Source organism: Podarcis raffonei, chromosome 2 (genome assembly GCF_027172205.1).
Source record: "Podarcis raffonei isolate rPodRaf1 chromosome 2, rPodRaf1.pri, whole genome shotgun sequence".
NCBI classification, from domain to species: Eukaryota; Metazoa; Chordata; class Lepidosauria; order Squamata; family Lacertidae; genus Podarcis; species Podarcis raffonei.
The window spans coordinates 88062657-88086251 of NC_070603.1; the positions used below are offsets into that span (position 1 = coordinate 88062657).

The 23595-nt window shown below is 45.4% G+C and overlaps 1 protein-coding gene across 3 annotated transcripts; it reads right to left on the reverse strand.

Moving 5' to 3' along the window:
• Positions 1 to 639: 639 nt before the first annotated feature.
• XPC (XPC complex subunit, DNA damage recognition and repair factor) lies at positions 640 to 23056 on the reverse strand. 3 transcript variants are annotated; one of them, XM_053378035.1, is made up of 16 exons: positions 22667 to 23056; positions 20739 to 20943; positions 19405 to 19547; positions 18987 to 19101; positions 17831 to 17915; positions 15956 to 16113; positions 14698 to 14815; positions 13743 to 13832; positions 11333 to 12286; positions 9261 to 9421; positions 8579 to 8660; positions 7526 to 7660; positions 6721 to 6890; positions 5376 to 5469; positions 4460 to 4549; positions 640 to 3042 (listed from the first exon to the last, which is right to left on the reverse strand). In XM_053378035.1, the coding sequence occupies exons 1-16, from the start codon at positions 22782 to 22784 to the stop codon at positions 2818 to 2820; spliced, it is 2943 nt and encodes a 980-aa protein (XP_053234010.1). In that variant the 5' UTR covers positions 22785 to 23056; the 3' UTR covers positions 640 to 2817. The 3 variants fall into 3 exon arrangements, with proteins under 3 accessions (XP_053234010.1, XP_053234009.1, XP_053234012.1); XM_053378034.1 differs by having other exon boundaries at positions 7526 to 7711; XM_053378037.1 differs by lacking the exons at positions 20739 to 20943; positions 22667 to 23056 and adding an exon at positions 20570 to 20673 and having other exon boundaries at positions 7526 to 7711.
• Positions 23057 to 23595: the final 539 nt, after the last annotated feature.

Below are 23595 nucleotides of genomic sequence, written 5' to 3' on the forward strand. Positions count from 1 at the left end.
AAAATATTAATGGTTTAATTAGGAAATTATGACTTAAAACCAAAGCTGTATCAGCAACCTCAGGTGGTAACCTTTCTTGCATTTAAGCAGAGGAATGTATTATTTTCACTGAAAGGTAGTAATCATTGCAACATGATATTTCTGCATGTAAACCTCTGCAAGTACTGTTACTGTTTTGTGTCCCATGCCTCTTATACTCCTGCAGCTATCCTTTGTAGTTGGAGAAAAGGGGTAAACTCCATACATTTTACCTAAAATGTCTGAAGAGTTAATCCCATTGTCGTTAGATTCCTCATAGTGACTCCTGGAGGGGAGAGTCACATTTTGGGAAAACAGGTGATAATTATTTTAATATTGTCTGGTCTTTTCCTATTCTTGGAGCTTGGGTACTGCTGTGCAAGGAGTCTCTGGTCATTGCTTGAATAGGCAGATGATCTCAACCCAGTCCCGGCAAAATGGAACTGACTATATCTGCTATTTAAGAGGCTTGAGGAGGTATTGCTTAACGTGTTGTTATTATGTCAACTGTGTGCTAGATAATTGCACAGAGGAAAATATTAAGCCAGGTTTTTTTGTAAGCCAAGGAGTAAATTCCAGACAGCAACACTTGAAATGCTTGGGTGGTTGTTTTTTAAAAAAAAAGATGGGTCGCAATGCTGGCTTTTTATGTTTTGGGTTTTTTTTAAAATTTGGGTGGCAGTGCCAGACTTTTATATTCCATGAATAAAAGATCAATGAGTGCTGGTGTGTGGTTTTCTTTTTAAACCAGGATTTGGTTTTAAGGATGCCCATTAAACGAGAGAGGAGAATTGCATGCCTGCAATTAAAACATCTTCAAGCACCTTGTGGGACAAGCAGGAAACAGATTTGTACAGCATTTCTGGCTACCATGGACGGCCACAAAACTGGCTCAGTTGATGTGTCACTTTTCGGAAAAATTGAGTCTCCCGTGAATTAATAGTCACAGTGCAACTCTTTCATAATATAGGCAAATGAAGTTTATTTATCCTTTAATGAACCTGCTAATGTAGGTAGTGCATTTTTCCATTGGGAGTTCACACAAAGGATGCATCTTTTCAAATGGTTCCTACTCTTGGCAACAACAGGAACTTACATAATGAACCCAATCTTGTCAATATTTATCCTTCCCTTCTGCCTTGAATTCTATATTTAGAACATGTTGCCAATATGGTTCAAGTAGTCAATATAGTTTCCTCCTGCTGTTGCTGGACTTAAGGTTCCATCAGGCCCTGCCAGCATAGTCAACTCTCAAGGATGTTGGGTGTTTTATTCCCAATAACATCTAGAGAACCATCACTTAGCAGCTTCTGGGGTACAGAAATCCAGCCTACAGTGCGCTGCAGAGAAATATGAAGCAGGTGTTTGTAGCATGCGGCACCCACCAATGGCCATCTCTGGAAAGAAAGAAGACTCAATAAAATAATATTAAAGCTTTTATTTTAAACTAAGGATTCGGTACAAAAATATTTTTTCCTGAATATTTTTAAAGTGCTAAATACTAGTCCAAGGGAGTTTTTTAAAAAAATGCAAAAATTTTCAGGTCAGTAAAAATGTGTATTTTTAAAAGCTGTGTCAAGTGGTATCATTAACATTTCTTTTGTAGCAAAAAGTGTGTATAAGTGAAAGCACTCTATAGAAGAGGCAAACAAGTCATTGTACAGTGATCATTAAGTAACGGCAGAATGCAAGCATACATTCTTATATGTCAGTTCTGTTTAGAATGTGCTCACTCAGACCATTTCAGACTGGAGCCATCGTAACTTTAGTTCAGTGCTCAAAACAGACATGGCTTATAATGAGGCTTATTTATGAGGATGCAGAAGGAAAAGAGACAAATAAAAAACTAAATGATTCTTGAGAAGTCCCTCTACCCAAAGCTCCTACAGTACTTTTTTAACTAGCAAAAAGGTTCACATTTGTGTCTCTTGCACAAGCTCTCTAGAAATAAGGGGGGAAAGGTGCAAGAGCACAAGTAATGTTTTTTCTGACACACTCTCCACTTGCTTCTGTGTTGCTTGTCCTGGCAAATTTCACGGGGGACTGTGCCCAAAATGTGGATGACCTGCACCTTTTCCTGAAGCCAAAAAGTTTTAAACTCTTCACAAGCAAAGGACATCACCACCACCTTCAAGCCACTGATGACATACTTGGGACCTTTATCGCTACCATGTAAGTCGTCTTTCAGACAAACAGAAGGGATGAGGACAGTGAAAGGGACACTGCTAACCATGGGGAAACCAAGGAATTGCAAAAATGTTCAAGGGGAAACAGCATTCGCAAAGCGTCTGATAGCCCCTAAGATAGAGATGGGGAACCTGTTAGACTGCAACTCCAGCCAGCAAGGCCAGGGGCCAAGGATGATGGGATTTGTAGTCCCAGCTACTTCTGGAGGGTGACAGAATCCCCCACAACTGGTCTAAACCAGCCTGTTCCTCGTAACTCCACAAATACAAAGGAGCAAGGCTCACTCCTCTGAAGAGAGGGTAATAAAAACATATCTAATGCTAAGCTCTTTTAGCCAACTTGGCACAATCCACATTTGCAACTGCAAATGGAGTAAAATGTGTATTCTATGGCCAAGACTTATAAAGGTTCCTATGAACTCCCTGATTTATTCTCACCAGAAGTATTTTCACACACAATCAAACAATTGTTCTCTTAACATATTGAGTCAAAACCCAAATCTCCATCTTGCAGCAAATAAAAAAATATATTATTTCCTAAACCTGAAGCTATTTACAAGTTGGTTTCATAAAAAAAGACTCTTCGTTTCTTTGCCACAGTGGCTGCTTCCAGTTACAGCTTCTCAAATGGGAACAAGTATTTTGCTTCTCCTTTCTTTTCCCTCTTGCTCTTTCTGGTCCTTTTCCCTCCCTCCCTCTCTTGTTCCAGTTGCCGATTTTGGGGCCAAGAAACGTCCACATCCCCAGCTGGTGTCTCTGAGCTTGGTTCTCCGCCTCCTTCATCCTCATCAGAGGAGAACCCGCCTCCCGGTGTCACCATTGCTCCTGCTGCCTCATTCTGGAAGAGAAGCAATTGTTACTAGTAAAAGAATATACGTACTGCCATTTATTTTGAGAAGGAACACCAAGATGGTTCACAAACAAGTAAAAGCCAACAAATGGTGGGATGTTAACTTCTGCTGTGAAGAGAACCTCATTTGCAAAGGAGTTTCAGCTGGCTGTGCAAAAACATCTAGACCAAATTCCAATGTTTAGATGATGATCTTGGACAATTGCATTGACAAGAAAGTGGAATCACTGAAGTACAAGGCAATACTTTTCAGGATTTTGCCACTGGCATGACTTCAGGCAAAAAACCCTGGAGGTGAGAAGAACATGCTCTCTCATCACTTGTCCCATATGAACCTCCTTCCTTCTGTGGAAGGCTATGCCCTTTTCCACAACAACTAAACCAAATGAGCCACTGTGCATTTCAGCATCATTAGAGCAATTAAACACACCCCTAACCCACTATACATTCTGAAGTTATTAAAACAGTAAAATCTGTGTATTGGTTGCCAGCTAAGCATGGCTGATTTAAAAACCCCAAAGCCTTAATTGTGATGGTTTCACAATTCCCACCACTCTTTATGGCAATTTATTCTTACCTGTAACATCCCAGAAGGTGGGTGCATGTGTGAAGAAAGGGGCAGGGGGAGCTCAGTTCAGATCTCCCCATTTCTGAAGTTAAGGAAGATTGATTTCCCGCCAGCTGTTGTAGAATTAACTTACTGTCACCTGCTTCCTTCTTAAAACTTTACACGGTTCGTGGCTATTTTGGTCAAGTGGCCTTCAGCATCTTGATCTAAGCCACTGTTGAGCCCCGTCATCCAAATGGCCTGAAACAAGCTGCAATCCTGCTCACTTCTCAGAAATAAGCCAACCACACTTATGTAGGACTTGCTCCTAAATAAATGTGTACAGGACTGCGGGTGGCGCTGTGGTCTAAACCACTGAACCTCTTGGGTCTGCCGATCTGAAGTCAGCGGTTCGAATCCCCACAATGGAGTGAGCTCCCATTGCTCTGTCTCAGCTCCTGCCAACCTAGCAGTTCGAAAGCACACCAGTGCAAGCAGATAAATAGATATCGCTGTGGCGATATCGTGTTTCCGTGTGCTCTGGCTTCTGTCACGGTGTCCCATTGCACCAGAAGTGGTTTAGTCATGCTGGTCATAAGACCCAGAAAGCTATCTGTGGACAAATGCCAGTTCCCTCGGCCTGAAAAGCGAGATGAGTGCCGCACCCCATAGCCGCCTTTGACTGGTCTTAACCGTCCAGGGGTCCTTTACCTTTTTTTACCTACAGGACTGCACACACACCTCAGTCTATGTATGTATACCTTGAATGTAAACTCCCCAAAGTTACTGTTAGCATGAATAATGTCAGCAGGAACACCCTTATAGCAGTAAAAATAGAGACTAAAGGCCTTTTATTACCTTGGTAGAGTAGCGTCTCTTCAGTCTCTCTTTGATCAGAAGCCCTTTTGTCAGCAATTTCCAGTTCCCCAGGACTCTCTTCTCCCGCTTCTGTTTTTTTAAAATTCACTCAATCAGAAATCAAAGGATGGACACACACACACCAATCCAATTATAGCTGGCCTTACATTCTACAAAAGAATGGCATGTAATTGACAGAACTCCATCTGCTCACAGGGAAGAAAGAGGATATCAAAGGCATTTATACAATCTGTGATATTCGCTGGTTATATTTATCAATCGCCTCTAGGCAACGTACAATGCAATGTAAAAAAACAACTATTAAAATACCAGCAGAATACAATCAACTCAAAATAATGAAGCTGATCAGCAAGAGAGAGAAAAATAAGCATCGACACCAATGCAATCATATGAAAATGAGAACATCAAATGTAAACTAAGACTAAGTATCAGATTAAGCAGAGGCTAAAATGCAAGTGAGCATTTCATAGTCACTGGCCATGCTCAGTCCTCCTTTAGATGTTTTTTGGGGTTCCTACCCTTTAGGTTTTTTTTAAAAAATGCTGCAAATTTTGGGATTCCTGCAAGCTCACTGATAACCCACCTCTTGTGCATGGAAGAATTCGTTTTGGGAACATAAGCCCTGGCAGCCACACCAGATTATCAGAAATTGAAGGAATGATTGCATATGCTGAGTGCTCCCTAACAATGACATTAATGGAGAAGTTCAATAGGAACTCCATTTGTGCAATAGATCCTTAAACATTTGTAGTTAATGGCTACCACCTATCGAGATAGGAGGTGCTATAAGACACTGTGGAAACTATCAACAGCTCTCTATTTAATTAGATCTGTAACGCTGCCAATTTCTGGCACTGTCAGTTCCTGCTGCTCCAACTCTCCGAGTGATTCTCACCTCCTTTTCCTTCTTCTCTCTCTCGGCTTCTTCATTCTCCCACGCAGCAACAAGCACTTCTTTGTACTCTTCGCAGATCACATAACCTTCGGTGCTGGCGAAGAAAAAGATGACGAGAACTTGTCATTTGTGCACTGAGCTGGGGAAGTTTTAAATGATCCTAGGAAGACAAATAGCCAATTGGATGCTGTCTTGAGTGTTGATGAGCTCCATTATATCAGCACTTTCAAAGTGACAGGGGAAAATGGTTAGAAAATACCTGGGATCCTGTGAGGGGCTGAAAGGTGAGACGCAAGAATGATAAGAAATAGGAACAGAGGAAGGTGCCGTGTGCCGAGTCAGACCATTAGCTCAGAAACTGGCAGCAGCTCTCCAGGGTCTCATACAAGGGTTTTTCTCCCAGCTCTACCTTGAGATGCCAGAAACTGATCCAGGGACCTCCTGCATGCAAATCAAAAACTCCACCACCAAGGTAAAGGTAAAGGACCCATAACAGTTAAGTCCAGTCTTGAACGACTCTGGGGTTGTGGCTCTCATCTCACTTTACTGGCCGAGGGAGCCGGCATTTGTCCACAGACAGTTTCTCCAGGTCATGTGGCCAGCATGAATAAGCCGCTTCTGGTGAAACCAGAGCAGCGCACGGAAACGCCGTTTACCTTCCTGCCGGAGTGGTACCTATTTATCTACTTGCACTTTGACATGCTTTCGAACTGCTAGGTTGGTAGGACCACCACCGAGCTATGGAACTTCAAATAAATAAACTTCACTAGTTTCCTCTATGGAAAAGTATTTAATCATTTAGCTCAGTGACTCCCAAGCAGGGAAGCACTGGAGGTGTCCTACCAGACTTTGAAAAGCTGGTCATCACTGGATCAAGTTCGTCAATTTTGTTGAACAAAACAGATTAAACTGGATTTTGAATAAATGTGCTATTGCCTTCCTTAGCGGGTTGTGGAAACTGCTATTCTGAATAAAGCTTTTTCATAGGGCAGGGGAGCCAGGGGATGAGTTTATGGACCCAAGGGGACAGTGGCCCCAAAAAGTTTAGGAACCACTGATTTAACTTAAGCCAGTTCCTATTGTCTGCATGGCATGGGTTCAAAGACAAAAGACGCACACACAAACACAAAGGAAGGTAGCACAAAGAGAAACAGGTGCTCAGCTCCCCTTCTGCTAAGGGCATAGCAAGGTGACGGCTACATCTCAGTCAACGCTACGATTACTGCAGGTAAGCCATGTAGGATGAAGAGATCCAGGGCATATTCTCCGCTGGCAAACCAGATGTCAAGAACAAGTGATGAAGGCCACCCCAAGCCCGATTAAAGTGAATAGTAGTGGGACGTACACTGGGTGCGAGTAGCCACCATGAAAATCAAATCCAGTAACAGCTGGGACACAGTCAATATCTAATTTACGCGCCACTCTATGGAGGTTGGGAAGCTTTAGCTGCACACAGCCTATGGGCAACATGCCGGGTTGGAAGAGATACACATTCCCAAATTCATTCCGGGGAACCTGAAAACAAAACAGGAACGAAGAAGTGGGGGGAGGGGGAGAGAGAGGAAGAAAAGCACAATTATTCTAATACTTTTATGCAGAAATTGGTTCTTGCTCAAGTGCCAAGCACAGGACTGGTACCAATTAAAATGAGAAACAGTAGATACATCACAAGGGTGAGTATGTTTTACAAGAACGCGAGCTGTAACGCAAAACTTTCAGTTAAATTATACAACCCAGGAGAGAAAGATTTAGCTTTACCAAATTACCCACTCAATTTACCTTTATTCTTCATTTTCATTAATGGGAAATTCATTTCATTTTGTGCAACTTTCCCCCCGCCCCAAGCCAGAAGCTCAGAACAGTGCACAATATAGAGAAAGCCATCATCACAAAGTATTTCACAGCACCATTAAAAATCTAAAAACACAAAAACTTCAAAAACTGCAGTCTAATATCTACAATGGTTAGGTCCCCAGGAACTTAATTCCCAAAGATCTGGATGACTAAATAAGATCAGCAATGAGGGGGGAATCAAATTTTCCCAGGGAGGAAGCTCCAGGGTCTTGGTCCACCTCTGAAAAGGCCTCATCTTGTGTAATCACCACCCGAGCCACTCCCAGGGTGATCGCATGATCTATCCTCCAGCTTACCCTTCCATCCACGGCTACAGGGGGCTGGTATTCCTCCGTCTGCCAGAGGCCAAACAGCGGCAAGTCCTTTTTGTCTCTGTTTGCCGGTTCTGCCATCCGGGCTTTCCTTGCTTGGTTGGAGTAGCCTATAACCATCTGTGCAAACACAACACGAGTCCAGTATTCCCATCCGTTCCCACTTCTTGCCTGCAAAGTTCACAGTGTCGACCCAACCGTCCCCCCTCAAAGTGAGGTTTGTGAGAGCCCCTGAAGCTCACTCATCTCACTAGAAGGGAGAAGCACCCGCTGTCACTTCTGATGTCACAAAGAAGCATGGAAAGAAGATACACAAGCCGCTCGTGAATGCTCTCTCGCTGTTTCCTTGCAGCAACATCCCAGGCCACCACCAAACTGCAAGGCTGCAGAACGGCTGCACTCTATTGATTCATAGCAATGGTAATCCAGAATTCATCTCTCCAGGGTCTCTCAAATACAAGTCTTTCCCAACCTGGTTACTTTGGGTTGTTTGCAATTAGCTTTTACTCAGAGTTAGACCCATTAAAATTAATGACCATAACCAATGCAGGTCCATTCATTTCAATGTGTCTACTCTGAGTAAAAAAATAATAATCCCCTATCCTTAGCTTTAATTGGATACAAATGAGATGGGGCTAATAATTACGATGGTTATACGGTAACTCCAGGATTGGAGATAGCACGGCTCTGAAAACAAGTTCCTGGGGAACCAAAGTAAGAGAGAGCCATTGGTTCCCAGGTCTTGCATGTAGGCTTCCCATGGGCTGGCCACTGTGACTGGTTAATAGGCCAGGGATGGGGAATCTTAGGTTTAGACTACAACTCCCATCATCCCTGGCCACAGGCCATGCTAATTGGGGCTAATGGGAATTGTAGTCCAACCATCTTTGGAGGGTGGCAGGTTCTCCATCCTTTGGTTTGATCCAGCAGGCCTGTTCTGTTCTTCAGCTCATAAGGGCTTGTGCATGCATCTCTCATTCTGCTACTGATCTATAGGTGCCCAACTGCAGCCTCAGAGTGGACCTGCTGTCATCTTACCTTATAAGGCACCTCGCCAATCCTGACCACTCGAGCTTGCTTCAGCCAGGTGTCTTTGGAGTGGAGCGTATGGATACAGTCTCTGAAAAAGTCCAAATGAACTGTACCCTCAAATATTCTCAATGTGAGCACACACATACATTTTTCTTTTTAAGTATATTGGGCGCTTCTCTGCCAATACAACCCAAATTCTGCAACCACTAAAACAGAGTACATTTGCACAGATCAAACAGTTTTGCATAATTCGATTTCTGTGTGTCGTCATGGGAGGGAAAACAAGCTATGTGGGTTACGAAAAGCCTCAACTTCCAACCAACAGATTCCCCCACCCCTGGAGTTCATCAGGAATTGCCTATATACGTGCAACTCTATCAAGTCACAAGGGTGAGAAAATGTTCCTTTTCCTTAAAAAAGAAATAAAATAAACTGGGGACACTCATGAACCTGAATTCAGCACTCAGAAACAAATCTTGGCCAGCAGCTGCTAAGCCGGTCAACTTCTGCTAGGTCTAACCCTAACCTTAACCCCCTTGTCTGTCTGTGGACCCTGGTTTGTTTTGTTTTGTTTTTAAAAAAGGTGAACAAAAGTACTGGCAATGTGAAATCTGGTATCTGACCACAGAGCAATGTAGCCACATGAAGTCACATTTCATGCCATACACACCTGGCAGATGACTCTCACCTGGAATACACAGCCTCCCCACGGCAATACCCTAGTATAGCAGCTGTCTCTGGATAGATGGCTTCATATTTAAGGAGATGCCTCTTCAAGGCATAAAGCGGGTGGTTCTTGTATTCACCAATGGCTGTCGGCAGGGGCTGGTCTTGAAGTTTAACTAGAAACTGGGAGACATGATGTAAGTGGTTGACTTTAGAGTTTACACTGCACAAGCAGATTCTTCAATTATTTGGAGGACAAACGTAAAGACAGTATCAGGGCCAGCTTTCACAAGATTACTTGATCCAGAGGTCATAAGGGAGTCATCCTTGCTCTAACAACAAAGACAGAACTTCTGTATCAACCGAACCACGTCCTCCAGATGGAATACTTTAATTAATAGAGTCCGTTCACACACTCAGCGGGGAGTCATCATCTGATGAATGAATATGCAACAAACCCACTAGGGATAAGCAGAAGATCCACAAGATAGTTGTCACAGTGGCCACCAGGTTTTACAGGTTTTTAAAAACAAATTCATGGAGGACAAGCTGACTCAATGACTACTAGGCATGACAGCTGCGTAAAGGTAAAGGTAAAGGTACCCCTGCCCGTACGGGCCAGTCTTGACAGACTCTAGGGTTGTGCGCTCATCTCACTCTAGAGGCCGGGAGCCAGCGCTGTCTGCAGACACTTCCGGGTCACGTGGCCAGCGTGACAAGCTGCATCTGGTGAGCCAGCGCAGCACACGGAACGCCGTTTACCTTCCCGCTGGTAAGCGGTCCCTATTTATCTACTTGGACCCGGGGGTGCTTTCGAACTGCTAGGTTGGCAGGCGCTGGGACCAAACGACGGGAGCGCACCCCGCCGCGGGGATTCGAACCACCGACCATGCGATCGGCAAGTCCTAGGCGCTGAGGTTTTACCCACAGCGCCACCCACGTCCCATGACAGCTGCGTACACCTCCCCTATCAGAGGCAGTATCAGTTACTGGGGAACATGAGCCTGAAAGGGCTGTGGCACCTATAGGCTTTCCAAAGGCACCATCTGGTTCATCACTGGGTGAACAGCATGCTGTTATCCATATTGGACGTGAAACTGTTCTTATACACCAGGGTTACCCAAACTTGGGTCTCCAGGTGCTTTTTTAAGACTATAACTCCCATCATCCCTAGCTAGCAGGACCAGTGATCAGGGATGAAGGGAATTGTAGTCCAAAAAACCACAAAACCAACTGCTCAAGACCCAAGTTTGGGAAACCCTGTTACAGTGGAACCTCGTGTTATGGATGGGATCCATTCCGGAGGCCCGCCCATAACACAGAACTGACACAAGCCGAAGTGCTGTGTCTGTGCACACACGTGGCGCGATTTAGTGCTTCTGTCCACACGCGAGTGGCGAAACCTAGAAGTAACACGAAAACACATAACCTGAAGCGGACGCAACATGAGGTATGACTGTATACATAAAACGATTTAAAGTGCTTTCGTTGTTAAATTGCTTAGTGATGTCTTATAGGAAACAGTTCATAAATGGAAAGAAATTGATGGAATTATAAATAACGCTGGACTCAAAGAGGCTTTTGGTCTGACCCAGCAGTGCTCTTCTGATATCCTTTGTTTGCGAGAGCCAGCTCTCAGGCGCTCTTCAAGCAAGCAGAGAATTCCAGAAGCCCTGCTGCAAGCACAAGCAGAAGGGGCATTGTTAGAGGAATCTCACCCTAAACGACTGTCTGCTCATTAAGACAGCTGAAATAATCACATACCCTGCCATGGCTCTGGATTGCTATGACCATCCTAGGCCTAAAATCCTGTCCGCACCCTCACATTGCTGAATTAAGTTGGTACTAGCTTGATAACCCTGCCACACCTGTATCCTCCGTTTCCGTCTATCTCCTCCCCAAAGCCAAGCTTGTGCCATTTAATGAAACCCAAAGGCACTTGACTCATAGACTCATCTTCCCATGTATTTCTACACCCACCATGTTTACAAAGACCAGGTATCAGAAGTAGCAAGAGAGGGTGGAGGATCTCTTAGTCAACCAGGACATAGCTTTGTTCATGGAGGAGGAAACCCACCAGTTCCCTTCTGTTACCTCCCTTTCTTCCTTTTTCTCTCGCTCCACAAAAGGGCTTCTGTACGGTTCCAAGGTGTCCTCCCACCACTCGGCATCCACACGGCACTTCCTCGTTGATGTCATCCACGCCGGGTCGTATCTTTGTGTCACGTCCTTGACGCACCCGTCGTTATCAATGCCGATGATGTAGCACACGGGCTTGGTGGCGTGTCTGAAGCACAGCAGAGGCTGCCCAACGGTGCCATGGACACAGTCCACACTGACCCACTTGTCCTCCCGTTCGAGAAAAACCTCCAGCCACTGGTCAATGCCTCTCTGTTGACCTGGTCTCACATCACCTCCTTCATCCTCATCGCTAGAAATTATTTTGTTCCTTTTCTTTGAGGGGTTTGAAGAGCCTGGGGTAGCCGCTTCCCCCAGCGAACTCTCAACCGCCCGAGAGTTCTTGGGTACATTCAGCACCGCAGGCCCAGACTTCCGCCTGTTGTTAAGAGCTGCTTTTGCTTTTGGGGTCCCTAGTGACGACCTCTGTTTCCTCTTGGGAGTTTCGAAGTCCTCATCAGAGATGCTACTTTCATCCTCGTCTTCCTCTGAAGCATGGAATTCAGAATCCCTGCCGTCATCGCTTCCACTCTCCTCTTTATATGATACTTTTGAGGCCACTTTTCGTAGGCGGTCGTTTTTGGTCCTCCCCATCCCTCCCTTTTCCCTCAGGTTGCTCACACCAGGTTCCTTTTCTTCCTGAGCACTCCTAGGTGGAGTAGGTTTATTTACTGTCCTTTTGGCTCCTGTTGGGGATGATTTCCTGTCAGCTTCCTGGCTCCTTGACAGGACCTTCTCTTGGCCTGCCTCTGGCTTGACCTTACTAGGCCCTGCACATTTTTTCAAGGCACGTTTAGGCTTTTTGGCAGAGCCACCTGATTCCTCGGAAACTGCACTGGGAGAGCGCTTCTTGGAGGAGCTGGTCTTTCCCTAGGGGGGGAAATGAAAGAAGAAGACTATGGGCCATCAAAAGACAAGGCAGATGAGACAAACACTCTGCAGTGATCCAATAGTTTTGGTCTCAGTATGTTAGTTGGTAAAAGAGAGCTGCCTTGTTCTGAATTAGCAGACCTGTAGAACCTGAGCCCACAGCCCTACATAATCTACTATGGAGATACTAAGCTGTAGATTTTGCCATGTACCCTACTGGAGACAGTTCTGAGCAAATATGTGTGTGTACAAAGGCACCTCCTCTGTTCAACAGGCCTCTTACTTATTCACTATGCTCATTTCCTACCTTTCCTGCAATGAACTCAAGGTAGCATGCCTGGGCCTTCTCCCACCTTTTATCCACAGAACAACCGTCTGAGGTAGGTTAAACTGAGGACTGGTTGAGCTTCATGGCTGAGTGGGGATTCGAACCCAAGTCTCCCTAAGTCCTAGTCAGACACTCTAACCACTACACCACACTGGCTCTCTTGTGGGCAAGCTCGTAACATCATGATCTCTATTCTGTTTGAGGTACATACACAGAGCAAACACATAAACGAGACCTGCATTTCCAGAATGTGTTTTTGTACTACAGTGGTACCTTGCTTCTCAGACTTAATCCGTTCCAGAAGTCCTTTCCAGAACCAAAGCGTTCCAAAACCAAGGCACGCTTTAACATTGAAAGTAATGCAAAATGGATTAATCCGTTCCAGACTTTTAAAAACAACCCCTAAAACAGCAATTTAACATGAATTTTACTATCTAACGGGCTGATTCATAAAATGAAAGCAATAAACAATGTACTGCAGTCACAGAATCAATCAAACAGTAGCTGAACTGGGTTCCACATAGTCACAAAAACAAAACAAAAAGAGTCGCAAAAACAAAAACGCAAAATAAATAGCAAAAACAGACAGACCTCAGCGTAACACTCAAAACGGAAATGTGGCACTCAAAATGGAGCGTGTTTGGCTTCCGAAAAGAGTTCGCAAACCGGAACACTTACTTCTGGGTTTGCAGTGTTTGGGCTCCAAGTTGTTTGAGTGCCAAGGCGTTTGAGAACCAAGGTACCACTGTACTTCCAATGTGCTGTGAGGGAGATAAACAAGTGATCTTAATAGTGAACACTCTGATGTTTGCACCACTTGTCCATTAAACGGTTACGCTGATTAACATAGGAAAAAGTCATATTGTGCAAGTATTTCAGCTCCCTGGAATGCTTGGGTTAACCCAGGCTTTCTCAACCTTGGCCCTCCAGATGTTTTTGGCCTACAACTCCCATGATCCCAAGCTAGCAGGACCAGTGGTCATGGATGATGGGAATTGTAGTCTCAAAACATCTGGAGGGCCAAGGTTGAGGAAGCCTGGGTTAACCCATTTATTTGAGAACTGCTGCTTTACAGAGTCATCCTATGCATGTTTGTCTCACTGAGAGCCCTCCAGGAGACACACCAACCTTTTCCGCCGACACTTTCAGAGGAATGGGCTGTAAAGACAACACAAGGCGGCAAAGTAGCTGCAATGCTCGCAGAATGAGTAAAAATATCTATTTGGAAAAATGAAAAATATTATTGTTTTGTTAGTTTGGATTTGGAGTTATGTGAACGGAGGTTTTCCCTCCCACCCACCCACCCTCCACCCCACTTTGTTTTTAACCAAAGGATTTTAACCCACAGGACTTTGTAACAAATTTCTAGTCTAAAAGTGATCCAGAACAGCCTTTCCCCACAGCAGATTGACATACTGGAGACTGTGACCTCCTCTCCATGTTCTGTGAGGGTTGCCGAAGCCCCCTATGCCCGTTGGGGGTCGATGTAGCTTCCCTACCAATGTAAGCTAACTAGGAAAATAGAGGGCTCTCCACGTATGCCAATGAATGACAGAGGATGTAACAGATTGCACATTTCTTGTTTTTACTCGAGTATTTGTGTATCAATCAAAAAGCGGTTTCCAAAACCCCAACAGCAAAATTTAACAGTGCCCATATAAATTACAACATTGGGGGGAAATGCAGCAAATCATCCTGTAATATCAAAGCATTGTGAAATTTACATAATTGGTTAGCGTCAAAATGTAAAAATCCACAGATCTGCACAGCTAACCAGATCTATCACAAGCCTGGGTGAATAGATAAGAGTGTATCTTGAGGGTGATAGAAGCTGGTCAAACATGGAGATATCAATTCCACTAAGGGGAGGGACTCCCTTCTACTTTGTGGGGGTGGGGATATATGCATTCACAAATTCCTCTCCCAACCCTACCTGGAGACTGAACTTTGGAGCATCTGCATGAAGAAAGCTACTACAAAGCTGCATCCCTTTTTTCATGGGGCCACTGATTGGCTTCACACTTCCCCCACCACAGTGACTAAGAGAGCAGTCTGACATGCCCCAAAACGCCTTGTCACTTACATGAACCAATTCCTCCTCATCTCGTGCAGCATACACAGCAAAACGCCTCTCTAGGGTGGACTGCCAACTTTCTTCGCTATCAGAGAGCTCCCCATTGACAGTGAATGTCGCAACAAACCTTGAAGAAGGAAACAATATTCTATTTTTCCCCCCTACTTGCTTGGCTAATAACATCTTAATAGCTCACCCCCACAAACAACCTTCAAGTCTCTGAAGGGCTGTCACGCCCGGAAAGTGAAGCAGAAGGCAGGATCAAGACCAATGGACGGACATCGCAGGGACTCTCTGGTCCTGAACGGGGTAACTGTGCCCCTGAAGGACCAGGTGTGCAACCTGGGAGTCATTTTGGACTCACAGCTGAGCATGGAGGTGCAGGTCAATTCTGTGTCCAGGGCAGCTGTCTACCAGCTCCACCTGGTACGCCGGCTGAGACCCTGTCTGCCCGCGGACTGTCTCAGCAGAGTGGTGCATGCTCTGGTTATCTCCTGCTTGGACTACTGCAATACGCTCTAAATGGGGCTACCTTTGAAGGTGACCCGGAAACTGCAATTAATTCAGAATGCGGCAGCCAGACTGGTGACTGGGAGTGGCTGCCGGGACCACATAACACCGGTCCTGAGAGATCTGCATTGGCTCCCAGTACATTTCTGAGCACAATTCAAAGTGTTGGTGCTGACCTTTAAAGCCCTAAACGCCCTCGGTCCTGTATACCTGAAGGAGCCCATGATACCCCCATCATTCAGCCTGGATACTGATGTCCAGCGCTGAGGGCCTTCTGGCGGTTCCTCACTGCAAGAAGTGAGGTTACAGGGAACCAGGCAGAGGGCCTTCTCGGTAGTGGTGCCCATCCTGTGGAACACTCTCCCATCAGATGTCAAGGAAATAAACTACTTTCTGACTTTTAGAAGACATCTGAAGGCAGCCCTGTTTAGGGAAATTTTTAATGTTTGATGTTTTATTGTGTTTTTAATATTCTGTTGGGAAGCGCCCAGAGTGCCTGGGGAAACCCAGCCAGATGGGTGGGGTATAAATAAATTATTATCATTATTATTATTACTAATGGTAAGAGGCTTGGGTGGTGGTGACTTGGGTGATTTACATAGAGGCGGACAACCATGCGTAACTGCAGCCGACATGAATGCAAGGGGTTGGGCTGGATGTCCTTCAGGGACCCTTCCCACTCTATATCACATGTAAAAGCGCAACGCCATCAAAACAAAACAAAACAAACCTGGATTAAGAGAGAGAAGCCCCTTACCACTTGACAAGATTTGACAGGAACAGGCGGTCTACGCGGCCCGCAGGCACTTTAGTAAAATGAGTGGGGATGATAGAGAGGCCGATCGCCTGGAGGTCCGGCTGAGAGCAGATCCTGTTTCTATGGAAGCCATTGGCTAGCAGGCACAGTAGGTGGACCTGTTGGGAGAAGGAAGCAGCTCCCAGGAGAGAGAAGTGGCAACGGATAGTCATGCTAGATAAGGCTCCCTGGTTTTGTTTCCATGCCTCAAAAGACAGGCCTAGCACTGACCCAATACACACATGTCTGCCACTAGGGAGCCAGGAAAGGTTATCGGCAGCAGCCTCCATGAGGAAGCGTCTCTCTGTGAGCAACTCTGAACATGGGAGGAGAGGCTGTTTTCTCCGAGATCTGCTATGGCCAAGAAATTCAGGAGCTGCCTGCCAGTTTGGAATGTTTGAAGAGTGGAAGTGGGGAGAGAGACTTCTAAAGAACGCACACCCTCCATCCCAACCCAAATGTCTCTGGCACCTTCTGCCGGGAGACAAAAGCTTCCAGAAGTATCAGCTGCCTGGGTGAGGAAGCCTTGCCCAGTGAGGGCAACATCCTGGTCATCTCTTTTACTGTATTTTGAATATAATGTCAGCTGGCCTAGAGAACTTCAGTTACTATTGGGGTTTATATATTTAAAATAAGTTGTTTTTGTTTGTTTGTTAAGCTCCCACATTTGAGCATTGCCAGGGTTACCTTCACTTTTTGAGGGTAGAAAACTGGCTGTGGAATTTTTCTGTGACCAGTTGTCCTTTTCAGATCCAGAACACACCTTTAATCCAAACATGCATCCAGGGACCCATTTCTTCATCTTTTCCGCCTGTTTGTCTGGTGGTGGTAGTGCTGCTGTTTCAACCCACTTTCAATCAGGCTGCAACCTGATAGTGAGTCCTGATGCACCAGTTGGACTAATGCCCCAGACAAGGAACAACCTCATGGTTGAGGCTGGAAGAAGTTCTTCCGTCTCTGCCTTTTATAAGATTTACAAATCCCATCTGTCTCATCTGGTGTCTGCTTGCTAAATTTATCAGCAGCAGCCTGTGGTTTCTTTTCTTTTTTATGTGACTGCACCTGGTATAGGGTTTTTCTAACTGTTCAGCTTATGGTTCAAATGCGCTCATTTGCATTTTGGTTGTGGCTTTTAAATATGTATCTGTTGTTTGCATGCTACTTTGGTTGAAGGAAAATCTGCACAGAACCGTTTTTAAACAGACATAAATAGGCAAGTTTAAGCCCAGTCAGACGACAGCTGTACCAAGATTTCAACCATTGTATATAAAGGGGAAACTGGTTCTTTGAGCAACATTAGCTGTATTCATATGTCGTAGTAAACCGTAGTTAATAGTGTACAGTGATTGCGGAGATCACTCTGACTTTGCTTCTCTACAGTAACAAACCCTGATCCAGGTTTAGTGTTATATCCGAACTGGGGTCGTGGTTCGACTTCACATTGTGGGTTGTTTGGAGTAAAACTATCCACGATTCCTGGTTCAGATGTAACATTAAACGAGGGGCTGCCATTTGTTGCTTCTGCAGGGAAGCAGCAAAGCAGAAGCCATCTGTATGTTCACGGTAAACCATGAGCTATGGTTTATTGTGATGCACAAACCTATTTGCTGTGTTCTAAACCAACTACATCCCTGCTTCCCCAGAATGACTTGGGGTGTCAATATTGCTCTTGTCCTTGTAACAACACGCAGAATTACTATTTGGAAATACAAACGTGCCAGGATTTCCAATAAACTCTTCTGCCAAGTGCCAGAACAAGGTAACAGAATGGAAGCAGAATTCTTGAGCCCTGCAGTGTCTGCCTTCTTCCAACACATCACTATTCAGGCGTATTACCTTGTGTGTGTCTTCATGAACTCCCTTGTTGAAGCGCTTCATCATTCTCCGCAGATACGTCTCAAACTTGACCTGCCTTTTCTCTCTGCAAGAGGACCAAAACAAACCAAAGAGTGAGTGCCATGCAGTGGCCTAACTTTCCAGCTTCTGAGCAGGAACCTGGAGCCAGAAAACAAAGCAGCGCATTCATATGCTACTGTGTGCATGAGGCTACATACACTATAGCTCTGTTGAGGGATTATACCTGAACAGGAAATTTCCCCTCGTGGAGGAGAAACGGGGCCCTGCCTGCTAGCCCTGTCGCTCCTACCTTCTCTGTTCCTGACCATCTGTTGAGTGGGGAAGGTTCAAAGGGGGATTTTACTTGCGTTTGCCTGAGTGAAAGTAGAACTCTCCATGCAATTGGGGACCCTGATAAAGGGAAGGCCAGGGAACAGAGTGGGCAGGGGCTGTCAGGTGAAGCTTCATGTCTCCCACATGCTATGCTATTTCCTGCTCAGGCATAACTGGGTTTGTGTGTGCTGCTGGTTGTGTGAATTTATTTCCTGTATTTATATTCTTCCTTCCTAACCAATTTAGGCTGCCAAAACAATATATCAGAACAGCCTATTACATTTTTAATTCTTGTTTTCTTGTAAGCACAGTAAAAAGAAGTGGATCCAGCTGCCCAACACACACACACAAACCACAAACAAAAGGCCAACCAAGAGCTACCAAAAACTTATCAAGCAGAAACATTTTTACTTCACATCTAAAAGGCACCTGATGAAGATAGCTTAAGGGTCAGAGCAATTTCTGCTTGTGCAACGTAACATCTCCTGCAACCCCTGAATTCCCCCTGCCCCCCAAAATCTGCTCTGGACCTTCCCCCAACCCATCAGACTAGATCTGAGGATGAAGTCAGGGGCAGCAAGAGGAGAAGAGGGAGTGGAAGATGTGTAGCATGTGCTGAAGTCATTTGGCTCGCACAATGCTGAATTCACTCCTAAAGTCCTGGTGCCACAGTGGAAAAGGCCCTGCCTTTTCTTAAGCAAGGCCCTCAGTAGAAGAAGGTCTTCAACCAGGCAGCCTTTTTTCATTCCAGTGGTGCAGGAACTCCAAAGGGCAAATCAGCCACAAAGCCCTGCTAATACCAAACTCACAGGCCTCAACTTACCTTCTCTCTCTTTTCTTTGCCTGTTCAGGTGTCTCAATTTCTATCTCAACTGTTTTGTTGGGTAATGCCGGTGCAGGAAGTTCTTTGAGTATCTCTATCTCAGGCTGATGAAGTTCTGGAAGTGAACATCCCAGTCTAATTAGTGTGTCTCCAATAATATCCAGTAAGATGACGAGCACTTAAATTCTAACTCAGGGCTGCTTCTGAAACTTCTCAGCCCTGGAGCTTAAGCCTAATGCAACATGCAGGGTGGCAGAACCTGAGGTCTCCCTGGGAGGATATTTTGACGGGGGGGGTGAAATTCAGCTATGATAAAACTTGGGTGACTTTGGCATGACAATAACGTGTCCAAATAATGATAAACCAAAATAACCAAGGGAACCAAGATTTACACAGCAATTTAAAAAAAATGCATTACCTTCTACATCTTCCCACTCATCCTCACTTTCATCATCTTCATCATCATCGTCACCATCTTCTTCTTCATCTCTCTTTCTCTTTGTGATGGGAGATTCTTTTTTTGCCTTTGTTTCCTTCTTTAGAGGAGTGCTCTGCAGACCACTAGGATGTGGGGAAAGAAACAACCACAGAGTTGAAGGGGACCTCAAAGGTTATTAGTCCAAGCCCTTTCAATGAAGAAAATCCACTGTCAGACAGCTTGTACCTCCAGGAATTTCTTCCGAACATTAGCTAGTTTAAGGAAAAACAACCCGCATAGTTAAGCGAGCACCTGAAACTGACTTTCTAGAGAATGAGTATCTGATGGCCCCAGAAAACTGTATTTCTCTTCCTCTCTCACACACATGCTCCAGGTTTGTGTATATTTGCTCAAATTTAATGGGGAAACAAGGCAAGATTCCTCACCCCCACCCCAGTACAAGACAGAAGATTAAGCCTTGACTCTTTACAAGGCCTCTTTCACAGCAGAAGTGGTTAACTCTTGGTGAGCAGAATCAGGAGGACCACACAACTCCCATCATCTCTTGGCACCAGCCTTACTTTGTCGGGAGCTGGAGTCCAAAGGAGGCTGCACAGGTGAGCCAGCCTCGCCTTGTAGGAAGATCCCTGAACCTGTTCACCTTCCCACTGAAATTTACACAGTGGATTCAACGATAGAAAACCATCCACAGTAATCTGGCATTCCAAAGCTCTGTGTGTCTTCGTCAATATGAACAATACAGTTGTACCTTGGTTGTTGAAAGCCTTGGTAATCTGACGTTTTAACTCCCGAACGCCACAAACCCAGAAGTGACTGTTCCGGTTTGCGAACGTTCTTTGGAACCCAAATGTCCGACGGGGCTTCCGCAGCTTCCGATTGGCTGCAGGAGCTTCCTGCAGCCAATCAGAAGCCATGCTTGGGTTTCTGAACATTTTGGAATTCGAAAGGATTTCCGGAACAGATTCGGTTCCACTTCCAAGGTAGGAAAGAGAACAGATGCATCTACTCTTTAGCATCTCATCCACAAGTCTGTTGGTGAAATACCAAGTCTGAGAGAGGATTAATTCACAGTAGTGATTTACAGTTGTTTAATTTTACATATAAATAAATACGTGCCCACCCAAACAAAGACCAAACATTTTACCCACGCATCAGCATCAGGTTTTCTATGGGTTCAGAGGACAAGGCTAAGAGGAAGCCCCCAAAAAGAAATCAATCATATAATTACCCTAAGGATGACATGAGCGGATGTTCGGATTCAGGAAATAAATAAATAAATCAGCTCTCAATGAAAACCCTGAGCATTGAGTTACCTGCATTTTACCCTTTTTTTACAGGACCCTTTACTTTCTACCACTTTATTCTTTTCCTCCTTCACTTTGGGCTTTGGTCCTTTCTGATTCGAATTTCTGCAAGGTGGCTGAACGATATCCCTCTCCTGCTCCTTTTCCTTCTTTTTTCCAGAAGCTGTTTTGGGCAACCTTTTCTTCTGACTGGGTTTTTCCTCTTCAAAATCATCTGTATGGTAAGAAAATGTGACGATGGTCAAAAACTGTTAGGGTGGGGGATGGGAATGCAAGCTTAATCCGAATTAAACACCCAAACTGGTTCCAATAGTCTTTTCCATAAACCTTTATAATGTCTTCGTCCCATTAGATCGTGAATCAACACTACTGTGATGCATCATGAACCCAAAGTTTAAACCTGTTGTTATTATTTTGCTGCTGCTACTTCTACTTTGTTATACAACAACATGGGACAGCTGCATATTCCTGCATTGCAAGGGGTTGGACTAAATGATCCTTGGGGTCCCTTCTAACTCTACAATTCTATGAAAAAGACAGGAGGGGAGATATCCAAAGCTGCCTATCCATTTGCAGAATGACTTTTAATGTAGCAGAGGAGTCCACTAAACCAAGGGGAGTGGTGATTTTCAGCTTTAGGTCTCTGTGCAGCTTCCCACACTATGGGGGGTGGGGTTCCTCCAACCTTCTGGAACAGATGTGGGTGTCACAGGGGGCTACAGTATAAATGAGGAATTGCCTCCCCTTCCCTTATGTTAACAGATACCTCCTTGGGTTAAAAGCCGTTCTGCAAATGGATAGGCAGTGCTGGGTATCACCAAGCTTATTTACAGAAGCAGAATCTTAAGACTGTGGCAAAACACTTCACTGAATTATTTTACTTTATATAAAAGTTTCTAGCCCACCTTTCTAATGCTCATGCACTACTTGGTTAGGTAAAGGTAAAGGGACCCCTAACCGTTAGGTCCAGTCACGGACAACTCTGGGGTTGCGGCGCTCATCTCGCTTAATTGGCCAAGGGAGCTGGTGTACAGCTTCCGGGTCATGTGGCCAGCATGACTAAGCCACTTCTGACGCAACAGAACACCGAAACCAGAGCAGCGCATGGAAACACTGTTTACCTTCCTGCCGGAGCGGTACCTATTTATCTACTTGCACTTTGACGTGCTTTCGAACTGCTAGGTTGGCAGGAGCAGGGACCGAGAAACAGGAGCTCACCCCGTTGCAGGGATTCGAACCGCCGACCTTCTGATCGGCAAGCAGGCTTAGCAAATAAAAAATCGCAACATTATGCCAAATAATGCAATGCAACATGCAAAATACATCCCCCCCCCACCTTGATCATACATCAGGATATTTTGCTGTTCCTAAGGAGAATGTTCATGTTTAGGTAACAAGGGTAACCTCTTCGTGTGTGTGTGTGTGTGTGTGTTTAAACGAGACAACTAAGATGGTAACCACGTGACATAGTTGTATAAGATAGTATCAGGAACATGAGAAGTTTGATTCATAAGCAAGCTGCCGAACTTTGGCCACTCACAATGGAATTCCAGCCAGAGCATGTGCAAAACTGTTAATTTTTACATAACCCAGGAGTGGGCGAGGCGCAAAGGGAGAGCAAGCCCAGTGAGCCGTTGGTAGCTTCACGAAAGCTCAGTCGGTGCTCTTAAGTCGGTGCTCTTAATCTCATGGTCGTGGGTTCAAAACCCACCTTGGGCAAAGGATTCCTGCCTGGCAGGGGGGTTGCACTAGAACTAGACTCACGTGGTCCCTTCCAACTATGATTCTAAAGCTGCAATCCAAACTCCTGGGAGTGAGCCCCGTCGACTTCAATGGGACTTACTTCTGAGAAGCCACGGTTAGGCTTGAGCTGCAAAGGCTGTCAAGGAGCAGGCTGTCGGTTAAGGTAATTCTGCATCCCTCCGCCCCCCACTCACCCTCTTGCTGCTGCTGCTGCGTTTTAGGACCGGAGGAGGAGGCGGAGGCTGCAACTTCTCCCTTGAGCTTCTTGCCCACCCCCGGCAGCTGCACGACCCCCTTGCGCTTCTTGGCCATCCTGATCCACGGCAAATCGGCCTGGAGGAGCAGCGGGAGAAGCGCGCGCGAGAAGCCACCGGCAGGCGCGGATGGAGACACAAAGGAGAAAAGCCAAAACAGCAGGGAGGGCAGGAGGGAGGGAGGGAAAGACGATCTGCGGAAGAAGGCGGCTTAAAAACAACACGGGGAGCAGGGTTGTTACATCTGTTGTTCTCCCTTTCTCTCGCAAGTGGCCCCGCGCGATGCTGGGCTGGCAGCTTGCGTTGCTCCTCCTTCCTGACGTCCCTTCCGTGCGGTCTGAGCGGCGTGCAGCTTGCAGCCTTTGGGGGGGAAATGAAGATGCCGTTCAGGATTCAACAGTTTGGCCCTCCTCAGAAGCGACAGGGCAACTGATAAGCATTGCAATATAGGGATTTTGGCAATGGGACTCTCGGGCGCTTTGAGATCACAGGGCAGGCCGCCACCTCTCAGAAATAAGGAACATGGTTTGAAACTTGTGCCGCTCTATGGAAAAATCCGTCCCCTACACACACGCACCCAGTATAAAACATGATACAATTTTAGTGGCCTTTTCCCAAATCAGGCCCTAAGTGCTCCCGCTCCAAATCCATAGTAAGGTACATGGCCAAAATCAACCTTCTTTTATGTGTGTCCTATTTTATATTTTATGGGAACTTCCCCCAACTTGCAGCGCAATGCTATACAGTATATACATCTTGTGTCACCAAGGAGTCCAGCAGCACAATCCTAACCATGTCTACTCAGAAGTAAGCCCTACTGAATTCAATAGGACTTACTCTCCTTAAGAGGGATTAGGACTGCATATGTA